At 43.3% G+C, this 18,617-nt stretch overlaps 1 protein-coding gene across 2 annotated transcripts; it reads left to right on the top strand.

The window, feature by feature from the left end:
• The first annotated feature begins 492 nt into the window (after positions 1 to 492).
• On the top strand, positions 493 to 18,382 carry LOC136010302 (histamine N-methyltransferase-like). Of its 2 annotated transcripts, XM_065671285.1 has the most exons (8): positions 493 to 497; positions 601 to 753; positions 5,629 to 5,825; positions 6,412 to 6,464; positions 9,842 to 9,949; positions 13,436 to 13,566; positions 14,101 to 14,194; positions 17,244 to 18,382. In XM_065671285.1, the coding sequence occupies exons 3-8, from the start codon at positions 5,689 to 5,691 to the stop codon at positions 17,597 to 17,599; spliced, it is 879 nt and encodes a 292-aa protein (XP_065527357.1). In that variant the 5' UTR covers positions 493 to 497; positions 601 to 753; positions 5,629 to 5,688; the 3' UTR covers positions 17,600 to 18,382. The 2 variants fall into 2 exon arrangements, with proteins under 2 accessions (XP_065527357.1, XP_065527358.1); XM_065671286.1 differs by lacking the exons at positions 493 to 497; positions 14,101 to 14,194 and having other exon boundaries at positions 521 to 753; positions 17,244 to 17,383.
• Positions 18,383 to 18,617: the final 235 nt, after the last annotated feature.

Here is an 18,617-nt window from a genome sequence, read left to right as displayed (position 1 = left end):
CACTAAACATGAAGGAACAATGAATAATTTGAGGCACACACAGGGCAAATATTTTATTAATGGTCTGAACACCAAATCGCAGTGTGATAGCAGACATGGGTTAATGTTTTTTTCCATGCTTCAGTTCTGTGGGATAAAAATGCTCCTTAACAGGGCTGTGGAGGGTGCACACATCTTGGAAAATGCTTCACAATGCTTAAGCCATGAAAAGTAAAGGATAAGCAAAATGTCAGCTGCTGGCATGAAAACAAGCTAAAAAGCAAAGTAATCTATAACAGTAGGCTTCTATAGGCAAACTGTAATGATACTGCACATTGCCATGTGCCACACACTGAGACAACTATTTCCAATTTATCAAGACTTGCTTTTCTTATACACCAGCGGCAGGGCTTTATTTTTCATCCAGATACTAATTAACACATAGTAGAGCTCTGCGTCTACATACTCCCAGGGCGTCGGTGGCTGCGCCAGGCGTGTCCTTGGGCACAGCCGGTAGGGTCTGTGCAAAGGGTGCTGGGAGGGCAGGGTTTGAACTGCTCCGCTGTCTCTGCAGGCAGCGGTCGCTGCACGAGGTGAAGACGTTTGCTGCTCCTTTCTCAGGCGGCACGACCTCCTGCACGCTGCCACGTCGCAGCCCGGGGGGTGGGACGGCAGTGGCGGCTGGGAGCTTGGTCAGCCGGGAGTGTGTCCCGAGCACCGCAGCGACATCGTGCCTGGGAGGCCGCAGCCCCAAGAGGCACGGACCGCTTGCATGTAAGTACAGCTGCCTGCGAGGCAAGCACCAGGTTAGCAGATTGTGTTAAATTCCTCCAAGAGGAGTCCCTGTCTTACTGGCATTCAGGGGCAAATGTAATCCTGTGCCAATAAACCCAAGGTCCTGCTGCAAATAGTTTACAGCTGAGGGCATGCACACTTTGGTTTTTGTCTTCATGGGGAAGGTTTAAAGGGGTTTAGGGTGAGTTTAAAGCAGGTTTAATTCTGCTAGCACCAGCACAAACAAGGGGTAGATCAAGTACCTGCAGTACAAACAGAGAGTCTGTTTTCAAAACTTCTAAATCTTTCTAGGGAGCTGTATATGAATTTGGATTATCACTGAAGGGAGCATGCCCAAATGAACATCATTATCCAAAAGTTTCCATCAGCCTCATTCAGAAAAAAATCCTTTTCCTTCTTCTCTTTACTCATTTTTAAAGTTAACTGGCTGCAATTCAAACAGCAAAACACGTAAGTGAAATAAATGGGGCAAATGCAAACAGCCAGAAGCATAATGACAGAAATGAGACAAATTTCTTGAACTGCATCTAACATGAAAATGAATCTCAGCTGCTCATTAGAGACCGCCGAGCAGTGAACATGGCCAAATTAAATCATGGGAAATAGAGGGAGGCACAGAAGAAAGGTTGATTGTCTAAATCTCCTCTTATTAACTACAAAATATTTTTTCAAGATCGAATGTAGTAAAATATGTCAGTGGCAAATGGCAAAGCCTCTTTGTGCATTTAAAGTAAAAGCAAGGTGTTGGGCAGAGCAGAGGAATGGGTAAACAAGGAATATTCCACTTTATTTTCAGGGTGGGTTAGCAGCAAGTAATTCTCACCTGACCTATGGCCAGATGTTTGCTTCCTTACTCTCTATGGCAAAATTCATCCTTGGTTTCCCCAGCTAAATTCAGATTTTGCTGGGGATTCAAGTGTTGGTCATCTGTGAGGAGAGGCTGCTGGTTGGAGGATCATGTGTGGTAGCTGACCTGGGTGCGCAGTGTGCTGCATCCATGCACGTGAGTGGCAGATACCACCCTGCGAGACAAGTGATGGTCCCCCACCATAGAGTCAATTCATCTGCAATTTGTTGGTCTGTCTAATGCATGGGCTGGTTTGACTGTGTTACCTAACACCACCCAGCTGACTGAAGCAGGTAGTGAAGGGAAAGCTTTGTGGCTGGGGGGGGGGGGGCATCATCTTCCCATTTTATTCCTACCAGTCCTTGTGGGCATCCAGGACCCAAAAAAGTTTCTAAAGCTCTGCCATCTCCAAGTTTTCAGTCCTATTTCATCATTGCTCTTTAAGATGCTTGGTTTTGCTGTTTTTTCTCTCTAAAGTATCCTTGCTGACTGAGAGGGTGGGGCACAGCAAGCGAATCAAAAACTGGGTCTGCCTTGGAGGTAGTAAGGGTGGAAAATCACACCTTGGGTCCTGCTCTGGAGGTTGTATGCATTGGAGGAAGTGCATTGCTGCAAACCTTCACCGTGCATCTGCTTGCAGGAACCTTTGGCATGTTTAGAGATGAGGCTTCATGGGATGCAAAACCAAAACGTCACAATTTGGGTGTTATCTCCGACACAAACATCCTTGTGTTATCCTTGCATATCTTTAGAGACAAGACATTTTTGTCTCTAAACTGGAGAGACATAAATCTGATGTATGGACTAGCTGGTGGATAAAGAATTGGCTGGACGGCCACATGCAAAGAGTTGCGGTCAATGGCTCAATGTCTAACTGGAGACCGGTAATGAGTGGTGTCCTTCAGGGGCTGGTGTTGAGAACTACCCTGTTCAACATCTTTGTCGGTGACATGGACAGTGGGATTGAGTGTGCCCTCAGCAAGTTTGGAGATGACACCAAGCTCTGTGGTTCAGTTGATGCGCTGGAGGGAAGGGGTGAGATCCAGAGGGACCTTGGCACGCTTAAGAGGTGGGCCAGTGCCAACCTCATGAAGTTCAACAAAGCAAAGTGCAAGGTCCTGTACTTGTTGCAGCAATCCCAGGCACAGCTACAGGTTGGGCAGAGAAGATATTCGGAGCAGCCCTGCAGAGAAGGACCTGGGGGTGTTGGTTGATGAGAAAATGAACATGAGCTGGTTTCAGTGTGTACTCGCAGCCGAGAAAGCCAACCGTATCCTGGGCTGCATCAAAAGAAGTGCGACCAGCAGGTTGGAGGAGGTGATCCTGCCCCTCTGCTCTTGTGAGAGCCCACTTGGAATATTGTGTGCAGTTCTGGTGTCCTCAACCTAAAAAGGACGTGGAACGGTTGGAGCAAGTCTAGAGGAGGGCCACGAGGATGAAAAGGGGTCTGGAGCACCTCCCGTATGAAGACAGTTGGGGCTGTTCAGCCTGGAGAAGAGAAGGCTGTTTGGAGATCTCATAGCAGCCTTCCAATGTCTGAAGGGGGCCTATAAGGATTCTGGAAAGAGACTCTTCATCAGGAACTATAGCGATAGGAAAAGGTGTAATAGGTTTAAACTTAAACAGGGGAAGTTCATGTTAGATATAAGAAAAAAGTTCTTTACTGTGATGGTGGTGAGGCACTGAAACAGGTTGCCCAAAGAAGTAGTGAATGCTCCATCTCTGGCAGTGTTCAGGGCAAGGTTAGACAGAGCCTTGGGCAACATGGTCTAGTGGAAGGTGCTGGAACTAGATGATCTTAAGGTCCTTTCCAACCCAAACTGTTCTGTGATTCTATGAGCAGCAAAAGAAAGCGGGCAAAGCCAAGCAGCTTATGTTATCATTGAAAAGGGAGGAGGAGCTGGGATGGATCTGCTCAGCATGACAACTTTCCCTAGAAGAAATCGTTCTTCGAGAAAGAGTGAGCACCAGAAAGAGAAAGAGGTGATTGCCAGGAAATGTGGAGATGTCAGGGAGAAATTGTGACCATCTTTCTGTGGTGGTGTAACTGTCTTGGTGTACAGGGGAGAAGGAGGCATTCCTATACGGAGGCTTTAGGGTTGGCACCATCTGGTATGACATTCTCATAAGCAAGCGAGGAAGACATAGCCTTGATGAGACAGCTATTGGGTGGGTGGAAAACTGGTTACACAGGTGGTCAGAAAATTTATCAGTAGTTCACTGCCAGAAATGGAGGTAATGACAAGTAGGAACCTGAGCCCACTACTCTTTGTGTTTCTGTTTATGACTGGGAGGAGGGACAGGACTGTTGCTGGGAGATAATTGAGCACAACAGAGAACAGAATTGTAATACAAATGGACAAGAGAAGTAGTCTGGAAAAAGCCTATGCTTTGTATTTCAGTGGTCATGCTGGTGAGCAAAGGCAAGGGGTGTGGGGTCTCAGTGGGGTGAGGGAAGCCATCCCAGCTCTGCTGGAATCCAGGGGGTGTCAGCAGGTGGGAGGTTTTCACCCTTGGCTGCTGCACTTCTACAACAACAGGGTTTGACAGTCCAAAGGGAGCAATAAAATTAGCAAGAGGTGGCTGGGATGTAACCTCTTCAGGAAAGCCAGGGGAGACTGTAGGACACACTGGGGACGTGCGCTGCAATCCTTAAGCTTGGGACCCTTGAGAAGGAAAGGGGTTCCTCTTTCTCCTTGCCATTGAGTACGAGACACAACAGACTTAAACTGTGGTTTGAGGGGATGAACACATCTCTGTGGAGCTTTCACAGTACAGCCGGATGTTCCCCAGTTGCATGCTCTGCCTCCCTCTCTCCCAACTTGTAAAACTGGGTTTAGCTTAACATCCATTCCAGTAACTCACGTGGCTTTCCTGAATTAACTGCTTAGCCTGTGGGAATCATACCATTATCTTCAGAGGAACTAGAAAAATAAAGAGTGCATTTATAAGGTTTTTATTGTTCTCACCCCACCATCAACATTCCCTTTAAGAACATCAAAAGATTAAAAAAACAGATAGAGACATCTGCCAGCATCTCTGGAGATGTGTGTTGCACTTTCTTCTAATCCAGACCAAGTCTTTGGAGACTCTCCATGCCTTCAAGAAATAAGGGAATTTTTCTTATGTTTAAGAACCATCTAAAGGCCTTTTTACTGGGTTTTAACAGAGTCCTTTGTCAGCACAGTTAAAAAATGTTGGCATTTCCTCTGTGCCGATTAAAGATGATGTATTACCTTTGCTGCTCAAACCTGATTTACAGCTTCTATTTCAAAATTGCATAATACTTTTTTAAGTGCTCTAAAGTGCAGCAGCAGGGCTGAGAATGCAGAGCAAAGTCCAGGCAGGCATGGTTTTTACCTCTCTAGCGTTTGTTACTCTGATATGCGGATAGACTCCACAACTCGTTAAAGTTGTAAAGTAGGTATGCTTTATTCAGCGCTGAGGCACATGGGGGATAGCTCCTCCAAAGGCATGCGCATCTCAGGGTCGTTTCCCTTTTACATTTATCCTCTAAAGTTACACATATGCATGAGGTTGCACAACACGCCTATACATGTCCTATTCCCACTTCGTATTATAATGAGCTAAGAGGTCCTTTGCGCTTGCGCAGTGCCTCCTGGTGGTCGTGGGTGAGGGTCTCAAGATGAAGTAGACGAGTCTTCCTCAAGCCTGAACTTTTCACCCCTAGTCGTTACGCATACTCCCTGGAGGCTTGGTCGTTGTCCAAACAGCAGCAATTTCAGCCGGCCTAGGTGTCCAAAGGGCAGGAATTAAGTCACAGTCCCTACCTCTTAACAAGAGCTATGTGCTTATATATTGTTCTAGCATACAGGGGGAGTACAGTAAGCATGAATGAGTAGTAACATTGTTAAGCAAGCGGCTTGACCTACCCCCTTGTACATTGCAAGTAGGGTAAGCGTGAGCAAGCAGTAACACTGTTAAGCAAGCAGCTTGAACGACCCCCCTGTACATCAGTTAACCCTTCGCATCAATTCCTTCCCTAGATCTGCAAGAAGAGCTGCAAGGAGCAACCTGGCCCATCCTGCACCCTTCCAACCACCAACATGGCATCGCCAATGAGGAGCTTGTTTAGTGACCCTGACAGATACCTCCAGTCTTTCCGCCTCTTCCTCGCAAGTTCAACCGAGCACCAGTGCATGCAGGAGTTCATGGAGAGACAGTTGCCGGCTGTGATAGGGAGGTAACATGGAAGTGGTCACATTGAGCTGCATGGCGCTGACAGACTTGGCTGATCTCAGGAGGCTGTCTGCAAGAGGCACATTGCTGTTCCCCGCTGGGCATCCTGTCTGTCAGTGTCTGTGGGTCTCTGTTAGGGCTTGGCTGGAGATTTCAAGTGCATACACCGCTGAATGGCTGTTCTTCGGGATGGATCCCGCCTAGCAGGAAGGAGATAAGGCTGAATTATTTCATTGCGTGCAGATACTGCTTGCCTTGAACCAACTATACAATGCACTAGCAGATACTGTGTTCTAATATTAAGTTTGATTGTAAGCATCCTTTTAAAAGTAATCTTTTTAGGTAATATTTAGTCTCTCTTTCACTTGTCTGACTAACAGTCCTGCTCTGGTGTGTGTTTTTCGCTGGACCCCTTGCTTTGTGGGCTGGCTTGGGCAGCAGGCAGCCAGTGTTAAACCCTGTCTCTGAGGAGGTCCTTCTCTGGACTCAGGATTTTATGGCTCTGCCAAAGCCTCAGTAAGGGATTTTAAACATGTTACACTCTCCGGTACTGCGTAGCTCTCCTAAAATATATAAATAATGTTTTTCAGTATTGGAAATGGGAAGTCTGCAATCAATATTCTAAGCGTTGGTGGTGGAGCAGGTATGCTATGGACTTCAATATCAATATGCTTCCCCCCCCCCCCCCCCAGTGAATAGAGGATTAAAAATTGCAGAAAGATGCAGAGGAGGAGATAAGTTTTTTTTCTTGAAAAGTCAGCTCCTGGGGCAGATGGTGCTAGGTGGTGTGTGGCCACATCATCTGGAAACAGCTTGTGCTTCCCTGCCCTCTCTCTATGAGAGACCTCCTTCTACACCATTACTCCTCAAGGGCAGAGAGAGGCTTGACTGCTCCGTAGTAGTTCTGTGCAACACCCCCACCCCCAAATGTTTTAGATTCCTCAGAATATTCAATTTTTATTGGCAAAAATATTTGCAATTTTTTTTCGATTTTATTACAGTTCTTCTCCCCTGTACCTACTTACCAAGATGATAACTACCCATCACTGCTGCCTCCTGCCCTGATATGTGATAGCCTAGGCTGAGCACTGTTTTGCCTGTATGTACTTGCTGACCACAGTCAATGCATGAGCTCCTCCTGGAGCTACTGTTCTCCAAAACTCTGGAGCTGAACATAAGCTCCAGAATAAATCCAGAAGAAAGTGGGAGAAATAAATCTCTTATCTGGAGTTGACTGGAGTGGAAAAACAGTATGAAGAGCATCAAGTGGCTTTCTCTCATTAAATTGTTGCTTAAGTTGCCCATAATTAAAGCCTCTGTTTCCTAATTCTGCTCTGCCCATTAAGTCCTCAAATTTTATCTTAACAGTTAATTTAGTTTAAATGCTTTAGTCATACTGTCTCCAAAGACTGATCTCAGCTTTTCAATCTCTCCTATAAGTAAAAATAATTGTATGCAAATGGTGGGCATTACTTATCAAACAGACAATTTGACAGAGTAGTAATATTGCTCTCCACAGAAAGGAAACTATTCTTCTGCCAAAAAAAAAAAAGTGTTGTTTTTAACAGGAACACTTAGTGAGGTACTCAACTCCCTAACCAGGGACATTCCAGCTACGTGAACATTCAAATAATAATATGCAGGCAAAATTCATTTTGTGATGCAAAAATCCCCAAACCACCAAACCCCCTTGCTGTTTGCTGGCTTGTTCTCATTCCCAGTTCTTGGGAGGAAAGAGAAGCAAATTCCACACCCCACCCCCCCCCCCCCCAGCTAGTCCTGGATGGTGTTGGAGGGCAGTGATGGAGCTGCTGCCTTGGCTTCATCTGCCCCTGTGATTTGCAGGGAGGGAGCATGGAAGGAAAGTTTCCTTTCCACTTTCCCACCTCAAGAGACAAGCACACCATTTAATGCAGCATCATATCCCATTACACCAGCCCATGTACAGCGTCTGCCTTTGCCTAAAGCTTCTGCCTTATTAAGTTCACACTCCAGCGCACAGCACTCTCTACCTTTAAAAACCATAAAAGTCATCAATGCTGCTATAAAGTAGCAACTGTGCTATAAACTATTCCGTTACGTAAAATGTTTAATTAGAAGCTTAATGGTGAGCATAGTGGTAGCCTTTAAAAGGTAATTGTGTTGGAGAGTTTAAATAATTTGGATAGCCTAATTGCCAAATTGTTGATAATGCAAGCTGCCACAGATTTGACTGTAAAATGCCTCAGGACACTTGTTTGCATATAAAAGAACTAACCAAAGTCAATTAAGGCTGTGGATTAAATTATTAATCAAAGGGGTGGGGTTTTTTTGGTTAAAAACAATACAAAGGTGGTTTGGCAGCAGAAGAGTGTATTAACCACATATGTAAATTCAAAATTCAGTTTTTTTCTAGCAGGACCTACAAAGTCTTTCAAAGGGCTAATCCCTTTTACAGAAAGTTGGTAAAGGAACCAAAAATCTAAATATTCCAGTAGTTCATTGCAAATTCTCTGTTCTCAAATTCTACAACATCGGTGAGCACATGACTGGCTTTGCTCTGATTTTTCAACAGAATACAGGGTTTGCAGTGATTGCAAAGCTGCAGCTATTTCTGCTGCTTCAGAAATTCGGTTTCCCTCCCTCAAAGAATCAGATGCCATATAAATTTTGGTGTTGTTAGTACCTGTAAGAAAGACATGGAAGTTTGAAAAATTGGAGTTCTTCTTCACTTTTTATGTTAAATTCTCAGGGCATTAATAAGCAGATGAGACCTGCGATGGGGTGCTGGATTTTGACCTGTGGTGATGTGTGGTGGGGTCAGAAATAGGCAGGGAGTTCTTCACAATGAAAAGGACCTTCCTGGGGAAAGAGCTGGTATGCTGGGTTGAGCTCTGAGGAACACATTATGATTATTTAATCCATGATATTTTCCTTTTGTACCTCAAATCTTCTGTATAATGTAGCTAATGCTGAAGTGGCAGGAACCCAGGAGCACTGAAAATCATGAAGATGGGCAAAGGCTGTGCAAATACAGTGGGGGCCCTCCCTCAGCAAGGGCCTGTCTGGCCATCAGGGTTTGCTGGGTGATCTTTCATTCAGTACATAATTTGTTTCATTTGCAGAGAATTTTATAAAATGGACTTGTGTTCAAACACAAGTAAATATTTCAGAGCAAAGCTCAGTATCTGTCTGTAACACAGCCTATGGATCTATTATTCACCACAGCTACCCTCTGTTTCACTCTTTCTACCTTAGTTTATTCTTCTATTATTTTTTCCGCTTCCTATATTGTGGATGGGGAGAGGTGATCAAGAGCAATGGCAGCTCATTTTAAATTTTGAAATGTTGGATCTATTGGTACTTCTGTCAGTAAAATGATTGCAACTGGCCTGAACAGTGTCCAGAGAGAACTATTCCTCACTAAAAAAAGTAGTCAGTTCTGGGGTATTGTGCAAACAGGGGTTAGATGAACACAGATGGTGTGTGTACATACTTATGGAAAAAGTCATAGTACAGTAAAGACAAACAGACATGAATGTTGCCTCTGATTCCAGTATAAACATGTATTCTCTGCTCCCTCACCCACGACTTGGTAACCAGTGAGGCACTTGGCTAGAAATGCTCTTTGCTGACTCTTAAGAAATCCTGCCAGGTTTGCTGGTGACTTGGGGCCATCAGAACTGGTACTATCAAAGCCATTTAGGATCTGCCAGGGGAAGTTAGGAAGTTAGGCCATGTCCAGAAAATAGGACGTCAAGCCATGTACATGAATGTGTCTGGTTTTCCCTTGGCACTGATGGTGGCAGTCAGAGATGAGGAATAAAGATAGTTGGGACTGATACTGAAATTTTTCTCAAATCCTAGATCTAAACCTTCAGCAGCAATCTGGTGAGAATACAAAGCAGTTACATGTACCTGTGTGGTACATTTTCTGTACATGAATGGCGGGCATAACCAACTGGGAACATGATCATCGTGGAGATAGCAGTTGTCTGAGCTTTACTTTCATCTGGTATTTCATGTTGCTTGTTTCCCTAGGTGAGATTGACCTGCTGATACTCTCAAAAGTACAAGCCAGATATCCAGGGGTCACCATAAACAACCATGTGATAGAACCAAGTGCTGACCAAATCTTCAAGTACAAAGGTATTTTTACATTAAATAAATGACATTTTAATTAAGTATGCTAAATGCCTTAAAATTACCCTGCATTCAGATATTTTGTTGAAAAGCAATGATGGCAAAAAAGCATAAAATAGAGACTTTTTTTTTTACTTTTAAGAGCCAATTCTGACAATGTTCAGTCTCTCATTAAAATCTTAGTTTCTCACACTGCAAAGAACTCTGCATGGCAAATGCTTGGTCTAGACAAACTTAAAAAGCTAAACTAGGTGGGGTGATTGTATGGGAATAGAGTAAAATCTGCACATTTCAGAAAGCTTTTCTCCTTCAGCTTGCACTCAATCAGAATCCCTCCTCAGCATCAAAGGGAAAATTCTAGTGTCTTGTGGTAATTCTCACATATCTTAAAAATTGCTTACAAATAACAATTCGCTAAACCTTACAGTGTTGCACTAAATTACTTGCCATCCTTTGAGTTAGAAAACATTGAAAGGAAAGCAAGAGGGATAGGAAGGACTTCTGCTGTGTTCTTAGTGGCTTAGAGCTTGTTTCCTTCCATCAGTCCCAAGGTCTGAGCAACATTCGTGAAGGAAAGACAAGTTTTCTAAGGAGAATTTAATGTTAGCAGGGGTGCTTTGTCAAATTGCCCTACAAAGTGAGCATTAAATATCAATTCACAGTTTGAGTATCACTGGATTAACACTCACCAGGCTTTAACTTACCAGGTAGTTGTGGTCATTTATGGAGGTGACACCACCTATGGGGTGCAGGCTGTAAGCAGCCCTGAGTAGAGCACACCTTGCCAGAAAACAACTGCTGAATGAATGTGGCAGAAAAGAATGAAACTCGCCAGCAGTCCAAGCTGTTGGAAATGCTCCAAACCATAGTAAATAACAGATTATAAAACCACACTGTAAATCTCCAACCCTTGCTCTTGCTTAAGTCCTTAAAACTGAAGCATTCTCAGTATGAAGCAACTTGTGGAAGTTGAAGAAAAAATAATAAAACTTGTAACAATCCCTTTCTCCCTGCAGTGAGGGAGTTCCCAGTCACCAGAAGCACCAAAGACTTCCAGGAAATGTATTTTTTTACATCTGTCTCTGTATTACATGGACCTGATCATTGAAATGATGGCTTGTACAAAATCCCAGGAGCTTTCACATTGCTCCAGGCTGAGATGGCAAAGGATGGGCAACAGATCATCTACTCAGTCTATAAGACAGTTTGAGCACTTGCACATAGCATTTCTGTCCTGTCTGGGCCGTGGACCACAGGCTATGTGAGACTGGGTTTTGTGCTGAATCTTCCTAGTGGTCCTACCACTGATTAACTGGCAGTCCTATCCTACTTCAGTTTCTTTCCAGAATAAAGTTAAAGAAAATGTAAGATGTTGTCCTTATTTTAAGTTTTACGTTAAACTAGAAATGAAATATTAATCTGAATTTCTTTCTTTAAACTTTCTTATTTGGTAATTAATCATGTCCCCAGTAGGTATCATTAATTAGGTTTCTGAGCCCTAAGATCTTCCAGAGAGAATTGGAAGCATTATCTGCACCTTTGAGGATTCAGTAGTTGTATTTTCTGCCTAAACAGATACTTTCCCCTTGGGAAGGAGAAGCCAAGCTCACAGGAGAAATTTCATACTGGGACATGCAGTGATTACAAATTGAGGTTTCTCTTAGGCTGCGCTGTAGAATGGAGGCTCTCCTCAAAGCCCCATGAGCAGGCTGTGGCTTTCCTTCATTCCCAGTCCATGTCTAGGTGAAGCTCCTTGGTGATCGTGGTTGGAGAGTTGGTGACCCCACAACTGAGATGCGCTGACATTGCCTGCATGGTATGGCACAACTGCAGGCACTAAAGTTTTGATGGCACCCAGCTAGGGCACACGACCAGGATAAAATTAAGGAGAAACTTTCGAAACGGTTAGAGTGATACATTTTAGCTTCAGATGAATCTTTAGGCAGAAACTTCCCATAATCAGAATGAGATTGCCCTTTCTGAAATTTTGACTTTAAAAGCCCACCCTGGGAATTGATTCAGCTTTTCTAGCACCTCCTTGCACACTCTCTAGAAATTGAAGTGAACCAGATTGCACCAGATTATTTGTGATGGTGATATGAACTGCTGCTGAATGAAGCCTGAGTTTAAAACAGCAAATTAAATCTGAACTGCAAGTGCCAGAGCTGGTGACTGATAAATAGAAGCAAACAGAGTAATAGTAGCAGCATCAAAAGGGGTGGCCCATTTCCAGCCATAAAAGAGAGGAGATGAGGACTGATAAACCATTTCTCACCTATACAAAAGGGATATGTCCTAATCAGAGCCCTAAATGAGAAACATTGTGATTAGTGGTGTAAACCCCCTGGTCTTACCAAATCATGTTGTTTTGAACATGTATTCTGTAGCTAAGGCTCAGTCTGCCTTTGGGCCATTTGAGTAGGAAATTTATGTTAACTCCAGTGAAGCACAGGAATCGCATCGGGGTAGCTTTGTCCTAGAGCAATCCTGAGCTCCAGGCAGAAGCGCAGTGAGATGAGCTCCATATGCCAGCAGATGGACATTAATATTCTGGCATCCCCTAAATTCTGAAATTATCTCTCAGTTTTGCTACCATAAACAGCAAAGAAATTCAGTGAGCCAGGGCCTTGGTATAATTTATTCCTTCTCCAGCTTTCTGCTTTCCTCTGGTGCTGGATATGCATTCTGTCAAGGTATGAAAACATGCCATGTGTCACTCTTTATACTTCTCTTTGCTTTAAAATACTATTATGCCTTTTACCTGAAGCAGTTGGCTGAAGCTGTGGGCTTTTGAAAAATTATTTGGACACAGCAGAAGACAAATATCAAGTGATGGTTCCTTGCTCATGGAGCAAAGCTCCTTCCCTCTTCCACCATCCCCATGACACATTCCCAGAGTGAGCCAATTACTTTCTCTGCCCTTCTTGAGCTTTTAATTGTGCTTCTCTCCAAAATTAAATCCCCTTTGATCCATCCTCGTTTGTTCATTCTCTAGAAAACCCTTTGCTATTGCCTGTCTTCTGCTAAGCCATGTGGGGCTTGTGTGGCACCTAAGTGAAGAAGCTGTCAACTCTTCCCCCATTCAGCATGGAATGTGCTGCTCATGGCCTCATAACTGTTTATCCCAGCCAACATCTTGAAATTCAGTCATGGGGAAGAGTTGTTCGGGGTTTGGTTTGGTTTGGTTTGGTTTGGTTTGGTTAGGTTTGGTTTGGTTTGGGTTGGGTTTTTTTGGTCAGATAAAGACTGGATGAACCCAAATGAGGGTGCAAAGGGAAAAATATCAGACCCTCTTAAGATTTCATCCTACAAAGACCCTTACGGCCCCCTTCTCGCATATGTGCTCAAGATTTTAAATATTCCACTGCTGTGTTAAATTGGTACAAGATCTCTCTACCTAAATATGACTTCTGGATGTATAAAAGCTGTGAATGGAAATCAGTCTTGTATTTGCAATTGAGATAACTCTGTCCTGCCTTCTCCATATTTCAGAGCATGTGGCTGCGACATCAAACCTTGAGAACGTAAAGTTTACTTGGCATGAGGAGACAGCTTATGAATATGAAAGTCGAATGAGTGCAGAAAAGAAGTCTAAAAAATGGGACTTCATTCACATGATCCAGGTAAAAATCTGCAAAATAAAATGTTGCCAAAGATTTGGCTATTAAAAGTATGCATGAAGTATATGACCTTATTATCCACTCTGAGGGGAAGAAAGGTGAGGTTATTTCCCTGTAATTTAAAGTACTTAAACATAAGTGAACTGCAAAACTGAAAGATGGGTTACAGCAAAGCAGCTTTGGGCACAATAGTCCAAATAACCAGGTGGTGTGTGTCCTCTACGTGAAATTGCCTTTGTATTTCCAAGTTTACTGAAGCCATTACAAGTAATCTTTGATGCTAAGAAAGGAAAATCTGTTTATCTCAGGTTAACAAATGACCATAGGCTTGATCCTGGAAGAGCCAGAGAGCAGGCGCGGCAGCGACAGACACAAGCTTGCAGTATGAGCCCACTGCCCAATTTTGTGCTAACATGTCTTCTTGTCCTGCTGCAATTCTGTCAATATTGCCCCCATTTGATTTCTTTTACCTAGTGGTGCCACTTATAATATTCACCAGGACCTCACCGTATCTGCAAGTATCTCTGCTCTTTCCAGATGCTGTATTATGTGAAAGATGTCTCAGCGACTATCCAGTATTTCCACAGCCTCCTGGAAGAGCAGGCGAAGCTCCTCATTATCTTGGTGTCAGGTGAGAGCTGCTCCACCAGTGCTGCTCAGTTGGGCAAGAATCATGAGGAGCTTTGTGGTTCCTGCAAGTTCAACACAGGCCATCTAGAAATCAGTGAACATTTATAACATGTTTTTTCACCAGTAGAGGTGAACTCACTGAGTAACAAATGGTGTCCACTAGTCTACATAGATTGAAATCTGCACACTGTATATACCTATACAACTCCATGCTGCAGGTTGTAAAGTAGAAGGTTTTGTAAGCCAGAAAACCCATGCCAAGAACAAAAAACATCTTTCTCTTGCCCTCTACCTTTCCCCATCCTACAGCCTGGCCAGTGATGGACGCTGCAGAGAACCCCACAGCAGGTGTGTGGCTCCATCCAGCAGCTCTCACTCACAAGAGTTCCTTCAGCATCAGCTATTTTCTGTAAAAGGCTTTTCAGGCTGGGTACCACATTATCTCACTCCTGGAGACTTGCGGCATTAAGCAAACAGCTACGACAGGGCTCGGCTGTGCCATACAGCAGGTGTTAGAGCACATATGGTTCATTTTCTTCTCAAACTGCCCATTTCCTTAATTTCATCATTTTTGGTGGAAAACAGCATTCTTAGGCTGTTTCAGATCTCAAAAGAGATGTTCTGTGGTCAAACCAGCAGGAAAATGTGGGAGCAGAGTAAACGATGACCTTTTATTATTGTGGGCAAAGTATGCTAGAGATATTGCAATGGTGGGGTCTAATGTGACTCTAGAAAGCCTTTAATTTGCTTCACAAGCTATAGAAATTTCAGTTGTGTAAACAGTCACATCTGATCATTTTGTCAGGTATATTATTTGTTCAGAGGTTTAAGCTTATTTTTTAATTGAATTTGGCTGTGTCTGCAAACTGCATTGTGTTTAATGAAGTTCTTTTTTTGTGTTCATGAAGTGTCCACAATGAAGTGGCACTTCTCTGACCTGAATTTATTCAAACTATTTGTCTCCAAGCTATTTTTAGTTTAAATTGTTGTCAAGCATCTCACTACAAGAAATCCCTATTTTAAATGATCTGATTTTAAATTATTTGAAAGAACTGTTCTCATTCTTTGGCTGAAGTGGAATAGATCATAGTATCAGACTATTGCGGATTACCTGTGTATAGTTAAGTGAAACTCTTTTCCAGTTGCTTAACCTGTCCCTTTGGATATTCATGAAATGTGAATACAGGGGGTAACACGTGTATTCAAAATTAGTGTGATTAAAAATCACGTTATGAAATCACATTAAAAATGAAAGGTATTTGAAGTCCTCTCTGGACCAGACACTTCTGTGTTTTCTAGTGAAGCAGACTGGAGCATAAATTTCTGGGCCCAGCAAGAAAATGAGAGACAGGAGTAGGGCTCAGAATAGCAGAGGGGAAAGGAAGGGTTCCTTGGGGGAAAGAGGAGTAGGGAGGGGAAGGAAGAAGTGCTATGAAAATGAGCACTGAAGCAAAAAGAGGTACTGAAAGATAAGCAGAGCAAAGCTCATTTAAAAAAATGAAGGTAACATCATCTCCAACACAAACACATTAGGATGTGTTAATTAAAAAACAGTCAGGGAATAGGATTGATAGGAGAGGGCTTGGTCAGTTGGTGAAGGCTGCAATCCCTCCTGCTCTGTCCCTGCTGGGAGAGCAGGTGAGTTGCAAGAGCTATGTGGTGTTATTTTTAACATATTTAAAAAATCTGTTTACATCGCCTTGAAAACAAAAGTAGTGCCATATGCTGAGCCTATTGAGAGCTATTATAATAATGCTGCGTTCAGGTAGTGTATAATTGCTCAGCTCAGAGATGGCACTGAGTCACACAACACTGACACCAGCAAATTTTCTGCAATTAGTGTTCTGCATTCAATTTCCACGAGGTGAAAGAAAATATTGTAGCCCCTCTTCTAAACACCAAACTGTTTATTTGGCTATAAATAACTGTTTGCAGATAAAGCATTTGCAAAACTGCCGAGCAACTGGGTTTAGTAGTTATGGAGATTTATTGTCATAACTCTCAAGAGCTGCTCATTAGGCTCGAAGTTATTTTCATCTGGTCCAGTCATTCTGGGTGATCCTTTTATAAATGATTTATGGAAGAAATGCTGAATCAGAAATGGAGGCTGAGGGAAGATAAAGATGTGAAGGCATATCTGGGGAGTTTTCAGCTCACCCAGCTCATTTTTTTGGTAAAATGTCCCTTGAGAAGAGGTGCATGCAGAAACACGGGCTTGGCTTGGGCTCGATTCTCTAGGTGACTGCAGTGCCACAGGGGCCTTTTCCTTCCTCACTCTTCATTGTTGCACATCCAAATAGTACACAGCCAAAACATCCTTCTGCCATCACTGGGGAGGTCTGCTTGGGGTGAGGGGCAACCGTCTCATTGCCCATGCCCAACAGCATGTGAGCATGGTGGGAGAGAAAGCTGAAGGCTGGGAGGATGGTGCAGTTTCACTCTGGGCTCTGTCCATCCCACCCTTTTCTCCGTCACGCATCCAGCTGCATGGACAATGTGATCAGGATTTTGTACCCCATGTAGTTCGCATAGCAGATAGTTCACTGGTAATAAGTGTTTCAATGAAGCTCAAATGTAGCTCAACCACCATGTAATTAGGTGAAGGGACAGGAGAGGATTTGGTCTTCCAAAACACAGCAGAAACCTAGGGAATAGTTTAAATCATGAAGATGGCACTGAATAGCTGGTGTTCAGCATGTCGACTATAAAAGGATGTCACTGCAAGATACTGCCTGTGTGTATGAAGCAGGAGGGTGCAGTGTACTGAGAGTGGAAGGGAGGATGATTAAGTGCACTGAGGTGCTCTTGTCTCTGGGGGCTTGGTGGGAGGTGCTGAAGCTCCAGGGTAAGTAACATGCCCATCCCCTTCTGCAACCCCCAACCCCAAGGCATCCGGAAGCAGGGAGGCAGCCATCTCCACCATGCCTCAGGACATATGTCCCAATTCTGGAAAGATCCTGCTCACAATGAGGACAACTGCTAAAAAATTACGTGATAAAAGTCTTGTGGTTTTCCTTATTCTTGAGCATTTTTCTGGTGGTTTATCTCAGGAACCAGTGGCTGGCAAACGCTATGGAAGAAGTACGGGTCTTCCTTCCCTGTAGATGATCTCTGCTGTTACGTTTCCTCTGCTGACATAAAAAGGATACTGGATTCAGCTGGACTGAAGTGCCAGCTTCATGAGCTCCCATCCCACATGGACATAACAAGCTGCTTTATTGAAGGGAACAAGGATGGGGAGATGTTGCTGGACTTCCTGACAGAAACTTGTGAGTTTTCTAAAACTGCTCCTCCTGAACTAAAGCGTCAGGTAATGGAAGAGTTAAGAAAGCCTGAATGCAGTCAAGAAAGAGATGGGAAGGTACTTTTTAATAACAACCTGAGTGTAGTAGTGATTGAGCCATGAGTTAACCTCTTCTTGCTTCCTGATCTAAAGCAAATAGTCAAATACAAACTGTTAACAGCTGAAATACATTTTTCATCCTTTAGAAATGGCTTAGTTTACTTCAGTATTGATACATTATTTTTTGAGCCTGTTATGAAATAAGTATTAATATCTGTCGTTATGAGTGAGCTTTAATACCTGATTAATTCTGTACCAATCTATGAATGTGTAACTCACTAAGCAGTTAATTGTGCTTTATCAGATAGACAGTGTATAATCAGATGTAACTCGTACCATCCACTCAGGCACCGCAGAAACCTATTTCCTAAGAAATAATCAAGATCATGTGCATGGCTGCTAAGTGGGATTTCTTGAGCTTGTGACTTGATCTCATACCTCCAGTTATTGTGAAAGTGGCCTCATGCCTACTCCATTTGTAGTGGTTGCCTGCTCCTGCCTCTGCAGCCAACTCCATTTAATGGCACTTCTTCTCTTCCTTTTTCTCCACATTTTTACTTGATTTTCATGATGTTGCATCTGCAGAGTGATTTTTATACCAGGTCCTTCTGGCACTGCAAGAGAGATGCGATTGGCGATGGTTAAGGCACAGCAGTTGTAACAACTGTCCTGGAGAGGTTGTTTCCACTAGCCTTTGTTAGGAATCAGCTACTATTGTCACATAGGGCTTTTTGTTACTTTTAGTTTACCACACAAACCTTTCTCTAGCCTGGAAGCAAGGGTCGTTTGTGCTTTGTGAGCTTTGTAACAATGAAAATGTAAAAATAAACACTGATGCCAAACTGACAGGTTTCAGTGGGATTTGTTTCATTTTCAGTGGAGTTGTGTCAGCTAGATCTGTTTAGTATATTGTATAGGATGTTCAGCAAGAAGGTGTTCCTCAGTCCCTTCTCCATGTGGGGCTGTCTCTACTCTGATAGTTGATGCATGTGTTTTGCTGAATGATTTTATGGTTTTAAGAAGTGTTATGCTCTCTACAAGTCACAATGCATACTGGGATACAATATAGTCGCTTGAATGA

Source organism: Lathamus discolor, chromosome 3 (genome assembly GCF_037157495.1).
Source record: "Lathamus discolor isolate bLatDis1 chromosome 3, bLatDis1.hap1, whole genome shotgun sequence".
Lineage (NCBI taxonomy): Eukaryota > Metazoa > Chordata > Aves > Psittaciformes > Psittacidae > Lathamus > Lathamus discolor.
The sequence above is the reverse complement of the archived record's forward strand: the minus strand, read 5'-3'. Positions and strand labels throughout refer to the sequence as shown.